The sequence below is a fragment of the Pseudophryne corroboree genome, chromosome 4 (assembly GCF_028390025.1).
Source record: "Pseudophryne corroboree isolate aPseCor3 chromosome 4, aPseCor3.hap2, whole genome shotgun sequence".
Taxonomy (NCBI): Eukaryota; Metazoa; Chordata; class Amphibia; order Anura; family Myobatrachidae; genus Pseudophryne; species Pseudophryne corroboree.
Genome location: NC_086447.1, coordinates 594,687,981 through 594,701,496, shown reverse-complemented (window position 1 = coordinate 594,701,496; position 13,516 = coordinate 594,687,981). Strand labels below are relative to the sequence as shown.

The window sequence follows — 13,516 nt, the reverse complement described above, 5'->3', positions numbered from 1 at the left end:
CAGAGATTGTGATATGACATCTGCATTGTGCTCCTGGCAAGCCCTGGCTAAATGGAGGAGCTGTCTAGCTGCTGAGCACTTTTATGTGCTTAGTAGTGTAGTGTAGAAACTAATTGTGGCTAATAGTGGCTACACAGTTTGGTACATCATATCCGCTGTCAAACTTTTAACGTTACGCCATACCCAAGTGTACCCACATTCTAGCATCGCTGGTCCCATCAAGCTGCAAAGCCACCTGGTCGTGAGCTGCCAGAGGTGGAAGGAGCCACAGAGAGAGCAGCAGTGACCGAGCAGTCTGGGTAAGAGAGGACTCTGACTTTCCAAGATCACCTCCTCAGCTGACGTGAGTTCCTGCTGGTTTTCCCCCCATTTTTCCAGTGCTATAACGGGCTCAGAGGTTCAGGCTTGGTTATGCATTTGAGGGGGACCCCATGCTCTTTTTAAATTGTAACTATATCAAAGACATTTAACTGTAAGAAGCAATGTACATATCAAATTGAACTGAACATTCAAAACCGAGAGCATTTAGAAGTGCAAAATCCGACTGACATCGAAACCAGGTGGATGATTAATATGTAGATTTTGCCATCAGAAATTCAGTCAATGTAAGTCGGTTTTAAATCAATTATACAACAGAATTGGAAAAGTGATCGGCGCAAAACATCATATAGGTATGTAGAAAGTCCTTACATCTGATAATAAACAAGAGAATCCCCTTGTAGTCCTTCACTGTAGTGTTTTGCATGTGTCCTCTTATCTCGCCCTCCAAAAGTGTGATCTCTTATCTCAAAAAAGAAAACAAATCATCGGGCAGACCAATTTGGACAAAAGGGACAAACAAATTTATTGCACAGAACACTCACAATGTATCTTTAAAAATATAGCATATATCCACAACACAAAAGGGTGGGTGTCAAGGGGTGCTATCAGCTGGAGTCAAGTTACCCTCCTGGAAAAACGCTGGAGATTCCGGACATTGATGCTTCTGATGAAGGACTCTAACGTCCGAAACGCGTCAAGCTAGTGGTGCCCAGTGAGGAGAGGTGGAGCTGTCTTCCTTGGATGATCCTTCCCTTCCGTTACGCTGCAGAAGTCCGGAATCTCCAGCGTTTTTCCGGGAGGGTAACTTGACTCCAGCTGATAGCACCCCTTGACACCCACCCTTTTGTGTTGTGGATATATGCTATATTTTTAAAGATACATTGTGAGTGTTCTGTGCAATAAATTCGTTTGTCCCTTTTGTCCAAATTGGTCTGCCCGATGATTTGTTTTCTTTTTTGAGATAAGAGATCACACTTTTGGAGGGCGAGATAAGAGGACACATGCAAAACACTACAGTGAAGGACTACAAGGGGATTCTCTTGTTTATTATCAGATGTAAGGACTTTCTACATACCTATATGATGTTTTGCGCCGATCACTTTTCCAATTCTGTTGTATAAATTTCTTGTGGAATTAGTTGTGAAGATTCCTGTGTTTAGTAGTTGGCTGCATATACATCATTGGCAGCGCATGTGATTAATTCTTCCTTTTGCTGGTTTTAAATCAATTACAAAAATCTTTTGTATATGTAACTCTCACTAGGGAATTCAATTTAAATAGATAACGTCTTAAGACCCGTTAACTTGCGGTCACGTGATCATTTTTCCGGGTGAAATATTATCGGTATATTCATTTACGTGTTTATCGGGTGATATGTGTATTTTCGTTTTTGCTTTCACCCGTAACCGATTTTCAATGGTTAAAGATAGGTTTATCGCGGAATGGTATTCAATTTTTCGAAACCGATTTTTTTGGGTCATTTTGACGGGTACTTATCGCCGTTTTACTTCACCTACTGCTGAGTAGGTGAAATATATTTTTATGTTATTTTTTTTGCTGCAAAAAGGCAATAGTTTAGTTGTTTGTTTTTTTTAAAGTGTGCCCCATGATTTTTTTTTAAATTTCTCTTTTTTTATATTTTTCAAAGCATTTTTAAATTATTTTTTGGGTTACTGTAATATTAATCCCCATGATGCAATGCAAAAGTCCCCAGGATGCATTGCTCCTGTTTTGACAGGAATCTGTCACTCCTCTCTTGGGACTTCAAGGAGAAACACAGCAATTGTGCAGTCTGCTGTTGGATACGCTTTTTTGCTGTTAGTTTGCGGATTTATTACTTGACAACTTTTTAGCTCTGTCTACAATCATGGAGCCATTCACTGATACAGTTTGGATGTTCATGATCCAGGCTGCTGTTGTGACACAGGAGGACAGGACAGATGAGGAAGGTGATCAGTCAATTGCTCCAGGTGGTGAGGTAGAGCGCGTTTCAATTCCACGCCCACGCCCACGTAACTATCGTTGTAGGCGTGTGCTGGCAGACTTCTCCGAGGTGGATGTGATTAAGAACTTTCGCTTATCCTCTCGTTCAATCCATATGCTGTATGACTTGATGGAGCCGGACCTTGAACCACGGGTGCCCACTAATCACGCTGTCAGTGGTATGTCTAAACTGCTGGCTGCATTACATTATTTTGCGTCTGGCACTTTCCAGCCAGTTTTGTCCCAGTCGGTTTTTCCCAGCCCACATTTTCGCGTATTTTAACTCAGGTCTGTACGGCTTTCCGTAAATTAATGACCCAGTTTATTTATTTTCCAAGCACTGTCAGCGAATGGAGGGAGGTCAAATTGGACTTTTTTGAGAAATCACGCTTTCCCAATGTTCTGGGCACGATAGATTGCACTCATGTGGCAATTGCACCACCAAGGCAAATGGAAGAGTGTTTTCGTAATAGAAAATCTTTCCATTCCTTGAATGTACAGATGGTGTGTGATGCCAAATTGAAAATCACCAATCTTTTTGTGGGCTTCCCTGGGTCGGCCCACGACTCCTTTATTTTGAGCCAGTCATCCGTGTTCTGTGATTTTAAAGATTGCAACATGCCGGATGGGTGGCTGTTGGGTGAGGGGTTTTTTTTTCTTTCTGATTTTTAATTAATTTTTTAATTGTGGTTTATTATTTGTGTTTTTTTCCCACCATTTATTTCTTTAAGGTGATGGTGGATACCCTAACAAGAGTTGGCTTCTTACCCCATTGTCCAATCCCGTTAGTGATGCTGAGCATATGTACCAAAAAGCGCACATTACATCGAGGGGTGTAATTGAAAGGACCTTTGGTGTGCTTAAATCCCGGTTTCGCTGTTTAGACAGGTCCGGGGGTACGCTGTTATATTCTCCGGATAAAGTTTGCAATATAGTTAATGCTTGTTGCATTTTACATAACATCTGTGTTGCAAACCGATATCCGGAGAATATAGATCCAGGTGTTTGGCGGGATTCAGACATTTGCTCAGCATCACTTGAGGGTATGAATGATGGAGGTGATACTCGTCGAACACTAATTGATGGATTCTTCGCTGGTGAGTTTTTTTTATTGCCTTTCTATTTGTTTGTGCTTGTTAGATACTGATCCTACTAATGTTTTTTTCTTTTTTTTTTATTTGCAGAAGAATGTGCATGAGATTTTCTTCCGAGTTTGGCCCCTGTTGTTTAAAATATGGCCATTTGTTTTTTCTAGCGCAGTTGTTTATTTTTCAATTTACTTGTTGGATGGGTTTTTAAAAATTTTTACTTACATTTACCTGTCCCTGGCTCCTGTGATCCATCCTTCCCTGCAGCGAGATGGCCTCTCCACTTCTTTCCTGGCAGAAGGAGGTTGATGCTGAGGGATCCCTTCAGTCTCCTTTCCGGTGAGTATCTCCCTAATCCCCTCCCTGCCTCCTCTGTGTCCACGCTAGCTTTTAGATTGTAAGTGTGTACTAAGCCCAGTGTGTGTGTGTGTGTCTCCCTCTTTTTTTTGCAGCTACCGTTAACCTTGACTCCTTGACAGGCGTCTCCTTTGTGCCCACACTTACCTGTCCCTGGCTCCTGTAATCCATCCTTCCCTGCAGCGAGATGGCCTCTCCACTTCTTTCCTGGCAGAAGGAGGTTGATGCTGAGGGATCCCTTCAGTCTCCTTTCCGGTGAGTATCCCCCAAATCCCCTCCCTGCCTCCTCTGTGTCAATGCTAGCTTTTAGATTGTAAGTGTGTACTAAGCCCAGTGTGTGTGTGTGTCTCCCTCTTTTTTTTGCAGCTACCGTTAACCTTGACTCCATGAGAGGCGTCTCCTTTGTGCCCACACTTACCTGTCCCTGGCTCCTGTGATCCATCCTTCCCTGCAGCGAGATGGCCTCTCCACTTCTTTCCTGGCAGAAGGAGGTTGATGCTGAGGGATCCCTTCAGTCTCCATTCCGGTGAGTATCCCCCAAATCCCCTCCCTGCCTCCTCTGTGTCCATTCTAGCTTTTAGGTATTAACTGTGTACTAAGCCCAGTCCTCTTTGTTTTTCCTAGGAACACTGATTGGGACTTTTCTTTGATCCTTTCAACACAACCAAATCAACTTTCTTATCAAACTGAACAGAAGGTTGCAAAATTTTAAACTTCTTAAAGGTTACAATGTAAAAGATTATTCAAGGATGTTTTAATGAGTTTATTAAAGTGATGAATTTAATTTGTTTTGTAAATGTCAATGAACTGTAAACATTATTTACTTGTGTTTGCATTTTTATTCAAGTTTTTTTAATAAACTTACATATTAAAAGTAATTTGTTCAATTTTTTTTTTTAAGAAATAACAATATAATTAGTATAGTATACCTATATAAATATATAGGTATAGTGTATATCCCTCCATTTAACAGTGCACACACATAAGCATCCAAAAGCACAGAAACAAATCATGTAGGCAAGACGCCAAACAATCAAACACAGTTATGTTTACACTGAGAAACAAATGTAAAATGTATAACATTAAAATGAATGATAGTGCAAACCACAACGAGTAGTATATATAGACATTGGTCCAATTTGAGAGGACAAGTAACAATTAACAATGTGATTCATCTGGTTTTTGTTGTTGTGTGTATGGTCCTGGTGTGGTTGCACTATCAGGAGGAGCAGGACTAGGAGCTGTTGGCATTTGCGGATGGACATCACCAGAGTGCAATCCATGTAATTGTCCCTCTGGACCAAAACCTGGAAATGGTTGAGTTGATTCTTGAATGGCTGGATGGTGTTGTCCCTGACTCAAAGCAGCCAACATCTTCAACATGATAGTATTCATAGTTTGGAGTTGTGTAGCTATTAGAGATGTATTTGCTGCAGTTTGGCTATGGCTGGTCTGCATGATTTGTAGGGTGTTCCCTTGGCACGAAGTGTTGTCCACAAGTTTGTTTAAGGCAACAATCATGGTACCTAGTTTGGACTCTATGCCCTGTAACACGGTAGAAGTGGAGGTTGTCACGTCTCTTAGATAATCAGAGAAACGTCCCAGTGTTTCGTCCATCTTTAGCAGACGGTGGTCTACGGTTACACGAAAGCTTTCTTGTCTGTTCTCCATTTGTTTCGCTATGTCATTCACACGTTCAGTAGTCCCTGTCGATAGGCCTGTCCGTATATCCTCCAACACTTGAAATTGACTTTCTAAAAAAAATATATAGATTTAATAAAAATGTTAGTTAACTATTATTCAGTCATACTTGCGTATAGTTTACATTTTAGAAAATTAAAAAAGTTGGAATACACTAGTTACACATTACTGTACCTATAGGAGATGATACTTGTGTCCTATCAGGCTCATCTAAAGGTTCTACATCTTCCTCAAGGGAAAAAGCTGCAGTAATTGCTGTGGCAGATTCAATCAGCTTCTCCGATGTGTTGGTATGTACATCAGATAATCGTGTACTCTCTTGTTCTGGTTCCTGAAATGGCTCATTTATTGAGCTTGAAGGAGAAGTGGAAATTAAATCTACAATTGAAGAAAAAGTAAAAAATATGAAACATGTTAGTTTACAGTAAATATGTGTTTTGAGCGAGTGCATGAATACGCTTCAAATGTGGAGGTTCAATCTGCTGCTGACAATGGGGGTAATTATGAGTTGATCGCAGCAGCAAGTTTGTTAGCAATTGGGCAAAAGCATGTGCACTGCAGGGGAGGCAGATATAACATGTGCAGAGAGAGTTAGATTTGGGTGGGTTATTTTGTTTCTGTGCAGGGTAAACACTGGCTGCTTTATTTTTACACTGCAATTTAGATTGCAGATTTAACACACCACACCCAAATCTAATCAATCTGCACAGGTTATATCTGCCTCACCTGCACTGCACATGGTTTTGCCCAACTGCTTAAAAATTTCCTGCTGCAACCAACTTGGAATTACCCCCCATATATGTTGTTCTCAGTCTCTCAAGTGTGCAACATAACTTGTAATGTTCCTTTACATTTTTCGAGGCAAGAGCAGCTGCATGTTATGCAGATAAATATTAGAGATGATCTCAACGTACTTCTGGCAGAATGGTGTGTAATGTTACACAATGGTCATACACCTTCACACTTTTTTAAACCATGGTTGCCACAAAGCATATTTGCACATGATTATTTCCTTAAAACATTGTGAAATTGGGGAGCTCATCTTGCATTTTCACATTAAATAGTATTGGTGGTTGCATCACAATTGCAGGATATGGTCCAAACTTGAATATTCTTTTACCTTCCACAGTGGACTGTGGGTTCTGGGTTATCGTCAATATGGCAGTGGTGCTGCTTTCCAGAATATGTGAGGGTGTCAATTTTTCAGTAACTTTTTTATTACCGTATATACTCGAGTATAAGCCGAGTTTTTCAGCACATTTTTTGTGCTGAAAAAGTTCCCCCTCGGCTTATACTCGAGTGATGCTCCGGAGCAGAGCGTAGAGAGCTCTGGGAAGGAGGGAAGGAGGAGGAGGGAGGGGGACACGGGAGCCGCAGCAGCGCACTGTAATTGGTGCATCAATCAGTGACGCTGCTGCAGCCGTCCGTCTCCCTCTCCCTGCTCGCTGAAGCACCGCCGCGCCGCCCGCCTCCTCAGCCGCTGCAGACTTTCCTGTATGACCTAAGGCCGGCCACCGATGCCCGCACCGCCTGCTGCTGCCCGTATTCCGCTGCCCCTTCATTCGTTTACACATAGCCCGTCAATGGTGAGTAGAGACAGGCGGCGGCAGTGGGGGGGTGGGGGGGGGGGGTTGGGGGCTGTGCATATCTGGCACCATGAGGGTATATCTGGCACTGTGAGGGCATATCTGGCACTGTGGGGGAATGTGTAGCACTGTGGGGGCATATCTGGCACCGTGGGGAAAATCTGGCAGTATGAGGGCATATCTGGCACTGTGGGGGCACATGTAGCACTGTGGGGGTATATCTGACACCGTGGGGGAATATCTGGCAGTATGGCACTGTGGGGGCATATCTGGCACTGTGGGGGCATATCTGGCACTATGAGGGCATATCTGGCACTGTGGGGGCATATCTGGCACTGTGGGGGCATATCTGGCAATGTGGGGGCATATCTGGCAATGTGGGGGCATATCTGGCACTGAGGGCTGTGTACGGCTAGACTTGCATTTCCCACCCTAGGCTTATACTCGAGTCAATAAGTTTTCCCAGTTTTTTGGGGTGAAATTAGGTGCCTCGGCTTATATTCGGGTCGACTTATACTCGAGTATATACGGTAATTAATTTTCCTGGAGTAGGATCAGCTTGGACGTTTTTTACGGCTTTGTCATGTCTTCTTCTTACATCCTCACTCGTCAGTTGACTCATGGTCAATGTACCTGCTTATTAAGTAAGTTTACTTAGAATAATTTTTAAAACAGTTTATTTAGTTACCAAAATTACTACAAACTTAAGTCGTACTCAATTATTTAACTAATAGATTTACCATGAGTTTTACTTGTCTTTTTGGAAGATGTTCCAGCTGCTGATGCCATTTTTTCAGCAAGATTTCTTAAAAGCTGTGAATCTCCTAATTTTGGAAATTAGGGCATTACAGGTGTACAATTTTTTTTTTACAGAAAATTAATACAATGTAGACCACTTTATTGCTGATATGAATATTGCTTGATATTATCTGGTAAATGTGTAATTACCTTGGCCTTTTGATGACTTTGAAGTTGTGGCTTGTCTAGTCCCGCTACCGGATACCTGAACTTGTCTTGGTCGATGTGTTTCACTGGGATCTGTATTAAAGGGAGTGTTATGCATAAATGTTAATCTGCTTAATACAAAGGCAAGTCTGAAGTATTGAATATTTTTTATAAAATAAAAAAAAACAGACAAAAAAGATGCATGAATTAATGACAGATAAACCGAAATCTACGTTATTTGCTAAACAGATTGTAAATTTTTTACAAGAAATAATCAAATGAAAGTCAAAAAAACAAAATAATAATAATATTCTTCAGGTGCATATAGTTATTACTGTTTTATTTGGGTGAATTGGTGATGAATACATGGTAGTCTTATTTATTGAAAGTGAGGTGAAGTTTACTTTTGGCCAGCTTTTTGAACACATTTTTTTTTAACCCTTCAAAATAGTCTGAAATATTTTAATCCATAAGAAAAATGGCATACAAGAGCAGTATTTTTAAACACAGCTTGTAATGTGTTTTGGAGTACTTGAGTTTATTATAAATGGACTTTTAAAATACCTTCTTCAGTGTGTATTCTGCTGACCATTGATGCCATCCTTGCTTGTTTAGGGTGATGGGATTTTGCCATTTTTTCAACTTCTGCAGTGCGTATTTTTTTACTTGGTCTGCCTTCTTGACTCTCCTTACGAGTTCTTTCTTGAATTCCACCTTTAGAACATACTACATTAGTAAAAAACAAAACTTTTAAATTTGTATACAATTTTTAATTCAAATACTTACTTTGTGCCTGACTTGAGACTAAAGCCCGAGAGTGTCTGTGAGCAGTACCACTTGTTGATGGACCTTGATGTCTTTCCATTGATTCGCTTATATCTGTATATTTTTGATAAAAATGTCAAAAAAATTGGTTAAATTAAATATAATAAAAATGGGGGTGGGTGGTGGGTTGGTTATAATGATTACCTGTGCTTATAACAGGCCTGGAAATGCTGCTATCTATGCTTGCTGGCAAGCCTTGAACCATAGCCGGATTCATTCTCTGAATGATTTTTTCTTCCCAGGGCAGCCAAGTTATGTCCAATGCCGGTCCTCCACCTGTACCTTTTTTATAATTATGCTCTTTGGCCATTTTTTTCTTGGTGCATCTCCTGCAATCACTGTATCTTTTTTTTACAAACATCTACTTCCCTGACTACACCAGAAACTGCAGTAACATTATCTGCAATTTTCCGCCATCTTTTCATCTTTTCACTCGGATGAGTTTTAGCAGAGCGATGTCCTAAAAGCTTGTCATAAAATTTGTCAACACCATCGATTAATGTATCATTCTCTGCATTGTTAAATCTGGCAGCTCGGATTGCCTTAGTTTTTTTAGATTTGGAGTGAGCAGGTACCTCAGCCTCAGAGGTGTCAGTATCCTCATTATTTCCCTGTAAAAAAAAAAAAATTACAAAAGTTACAACAACAAAAAAAGGGATGGTGGGGTGGGTGCATGTGTGTGGAGGGATGGCGGGGTGGGTGCATGTGTATGGCGGGGTGGGTGCATGTGTGTGGAGGGATGGTGGGGTGGGTGCATGTGTGTGGAGGGATGGTGGGATAGGTGCATGTGTGTGGAGGGATGGTGGGATGGGTGCATGTGTGTGGAGGGATGGGTGCATGTGTGTGGAGGGATGGGTGCATGTGTGTGGAGGGATGGTGGGGTGGGTGCATGTGTGTGGAGGGATGGTGGGGTGGGTGCATTTGTGTGGAGGGATGGTGGGGTGGGTGCATGTGTGTGGAGGGATGGCGGGGTGGGTGCATGTGTGTGGAGGGATGGTGGGGTGGGTGCATGTGTGTGGAGGGATGGTGGGATGTGTGCATGTGTGTGGAGGGATGGGTGCATGTGTGTGGAGGGATGGTGGGGTGGGTGCATGTGTGTGGAGGGATGGTGGGGTGGGTGCATGTGTGTGGAGGGATGGCGGGTGGCTGCATGTGTGTGGAGGGATGGCGGAGTGGGTGCATGTGTGTGGAGGGATGGCGGGGTGGGTGCATGTGAGTGGAGGGATGGCGGGGTGGGTGCATGTGTGTGGAGGGATGGTGGGGTGGGTGCATGTGTGTGGAGGGATGGTGGGATGGGTGCATGTGTGTGGAGGGGTGGTATTCATGTGACCGACAGTCGGGAGACCGACGGTCACATGACCTCCTCCAGCATCCCGACCCCCACTATCCCGAGGGTCGGCATGCCGACCAACAGGGACTATTTCCACTCGTGGGTGTCCACGACACCCATAGAGTGGGAATAGAACCCGTGGCAACCGTAGGTTGCCACCGAGCCCGCAGCGTGGCGAGCGCAGCGAGCCCGCAAGGGGCTTGCTGCACTCGCCTCTCCCCGCCGGGATCCCGGCGTCGGTATGCTGCCGGGATCCCGGCGTCGGTAAGCTGACCGGCGGTCAGGAGACCGCCGGTCAGCCATACTACACCCATGTGGAGGGATGGGTGCATGTGTGTGGAGGGATGGGTGCGTGTGTGTGGAGGGATGGTGGGATGGGTGCATGTGTGTGGAGGGATGGGTGCATGTGTGTGGAGGGATGGGTGCATGTGTGTGGAGGGATGGTGGGGTGGGTGCATGTGTGTGTGTGGAGGGATGGTGGGATGGGTGCATGTGTGTGTAGGGATGGGTGCATGCAGGGCCGGTGCAAGACTTCTCGACACCCTAGGCAAAGCTTCTGCCTGCTCCCCCCCCCCCCCCATACACCCACCCACCCCTCAGGTAAAAGTGTGGAAGTGGTTTCTCAGAAGTTCCACAACTGTCAAAAAGAGCCTGTCCCCTAAAAAAGTATGTAAAAAAAAAACACGCTTACTGACACAGATTCCGCTGACACATACACACTTACTGAAAGAGATACACTACCTGCACTTACTGACACAGACACACATACATACTTACTGACAGACACCCCCTAACTGACATAGACACTAGTTACTGGCAGATACCTCTTACTGACACAGATGCCCCTTACTGACAAATACCCCTGACATACACCAGTTATTGGCACACACCCAGACTTAACTCACTGACACAAAAATTTACTGACACAGATACTTACTGACATATACCCTTTACTGAAACACACACTACTTACTGATATACAGTATACCCATTACTGACACAACTTACTGGCATATACATAGACACCCTTTGCTGACAAAGATACAACTTACTGATACACACTACACAGACACCACTTACCGACACAAAAGCTTACTGACACACACACATACAACTACTTACTCACACACTACTTACTGACACACACATGCACCACTTACTGACACACACACCACTTACTAACACACATGCACCACTTACTGACACACAGACGCACCACTTACTGACACACACACACACACACACACACATCACTTACTGACACAAATGCACAGACACCACTTACTGACACAAATGCACATACTACACAGACATCACTTTCTGACACCACTTACTGACAAACACACGCACCACTTACTGACACAAATGCAGACCCCACTTACTGACACAAATGCACATACTACACAGACACCACTTTCTGACACGAACGTACAGACACCACTTACTGACACACAAACGCACCACTTACTGACAGCCTGCAGGCTAGAGTAAAATCTCTTACCATCTCCTGAAACTTTCATACTGACATCGTCTCAAAACATTCTGTGACCTGGACATTTCTCCACAGAATACTTGAACATTGCAGCCTTGTGTAACATGATGGAAGGGGGAGCGTAACATGAGAGATGCAATCGTGGGGAAAGGCAGGGGCAAACGCAGGATATGCAGGAGGGGGTTTCCAGAGGGGGTCGAGCTAAGCACGGGGGTGGAGATTGTGGTGACCCAGTATATGCCATTTCCGTTAAACTAGCATAGAAATAGGCCTACATGAGATGATAGATAGATAGATAGATAGATACTCGTAGAAAGACAAATGTATTTTAGAATAGTCAAAGAGCTATTCTAAAAATGTATTAGAAAACCACCACTGTATAGAAATATATGTATTCCCCACAACGTTTTGGGGAATACACTCCCCGTCCACAGGTTGCATATCGAGGACGGGGAGTGTATTCCCCGAAACATTGTGGGTTACATAAAGTAAAATCGCAATCACTACCTGCAGTGCCATGCCTCTTTTCCATTTTGGAGGACTACCGTTATGTATATCGGCTGATGCATGGGCACGCAGGAGGTTGAAACAATCCAGGGGAGTGCCGAACCTATCCGACTGCATATATATATATATATATATATATATATATATATACACACACACACACACACACACACACACACACACACATACACTGTATATATAATATATATATAATATATATTATATTTGTACACATGTAGCCACGCTCATCCATCTCATGATGCAAATGCATCGCGGCATGGATGACGTGACTAGTGTGCCCGCTGTGCATGCTCGTGCGTGTGTACGCATGCGCATACAATGTATTCCTATGTGCAAATGCCACGCTGCGATCAATCGCAGTGTGGCGGATTTGCAGTATCTGCGATGCGTATGCCCGTGCGTACACATCGCGAGATAGATGAGGCTGGCTACATCGGTAATATATATATATATCTGTATATATATATATATATATATATACACACACACGTGTATATATATATATATATATACACATATATATAACCTTCCAAAATGACCCGGCACTCCTGCGGTCCCCTCCGCTGTAATGAAACTGCTCCCGGTGCCCTCCTCTGAGAGGCAAACCTCTGGTATATATGGCAAGCAATGAGGCGGCACTCCGGAGTCTTTTGAGTGAGGTTTATTGCAGTGTCTACGTTTCGGGGACGCAGCCCCTTCGTCAGGATACATGTATCCTGACGAAGGGGCTGCGTCCCCGAAACGTAGACACTGCAATAAACCTCACTCAAAAGACTCCGGAGTGCCGCCTCATTGCTTGCCATATACACATATATATATATATATATATATATATATATATATATATACACAGAGCAAAAAGCAAAAAGCGGCACTCGGAGACTTAAATGTGAAAAAGTTATATTTCAAATCAGCAACATGAAAGCTCCAACGTTTCGGAGCTCAGCCGCCCCTTTGTCAAGGTGCACATGCACCTCGACAAATATAACTTTTTCACATTTAAATCTCCGAGTGCCGCTTTTTGCTCTGTGTCAGTATTGGATTTGAGGGCACCGGAGTTTACATATACAGCTATGGGAGTGCCGGTCTGAGGACATTGATTATATATATATATATATATATATATATATAACATATATTAAAACTTTTACAATTTTACTGCAGGAGGAATAACGTATACTGTATGTATATTTATCTAAGCTTGAAATACCTTCCTCCAGTAAGGAAGAGTATCAGACAGTGGGCTAAGTGAATAGAGGAATGTAAGGACTGCATCCAACAGCAGCTGATACACAGGCAGTCCAGGATAGGCTCAAAACCCGCGATTTGCGGGTCTCTAAAGGGGGCGGAGCCAAATATC

The 13,516-nt window shown here is 43.3% G+C and overlaps 1 protein-coding gene across 1 annotated transcript; it reads right to left on the bottom strand.

The window, feature by feature from the left end:
• Window positions 1–4,887: 4,887 nt before the first annotated feature.
• LOC134910967 (uncharacterized) lies at window positions 4,888–9,116 on the bottom strand. Its single transcript, XM_063919357.1, has 7 exons — window positions 8,951–9,116; window positions 8,768–8,860; window positions 8,546–8,707; window positions 7,985–8,074; window positions 7,777–7,860; window positions 5,625–5,828; window positions 4,888–5,503 (listed from the first exon to the last, which is right to left on the bottom strand). Exons 1-7 carry the CDS (start codon window positions 9,114–9,116, stop codon window positions 4,908–4,910), a joined length of 1,395 nt encoding a protein of 464 aa, XP_063775427.1. The 3' UTR covers window positions 4,888–4,907.
• Between the last annotated feature and the right edge of the window lie 4,400 nt (window positions 9,117–13,516).

Bases quoted from the DNA above. Each gene is read 5' to 3' on its own strand.
- LOC134910967 (XM_063919357.1), bottom strand. From the start codon at position 9,116: ATGGCCAAAGAGCATAATTATAAAAAAGGTACAGGTGGAGGACCGGCA. The intron at 8,075-8,545 runs GTATTTTAAAAG...CCTTTAATACAG, and splicing joins CAGAATACACACTGAAGAAG to ATCCCAGTGAAACACATCGA. The intron at 7,861-7,984 runs GTAATTACACAT...TTCCAAAATTAG, and splicing joins AAAGTCATCAAAAGGCCAAG to GAGATTCACAGCTTTTAAGA.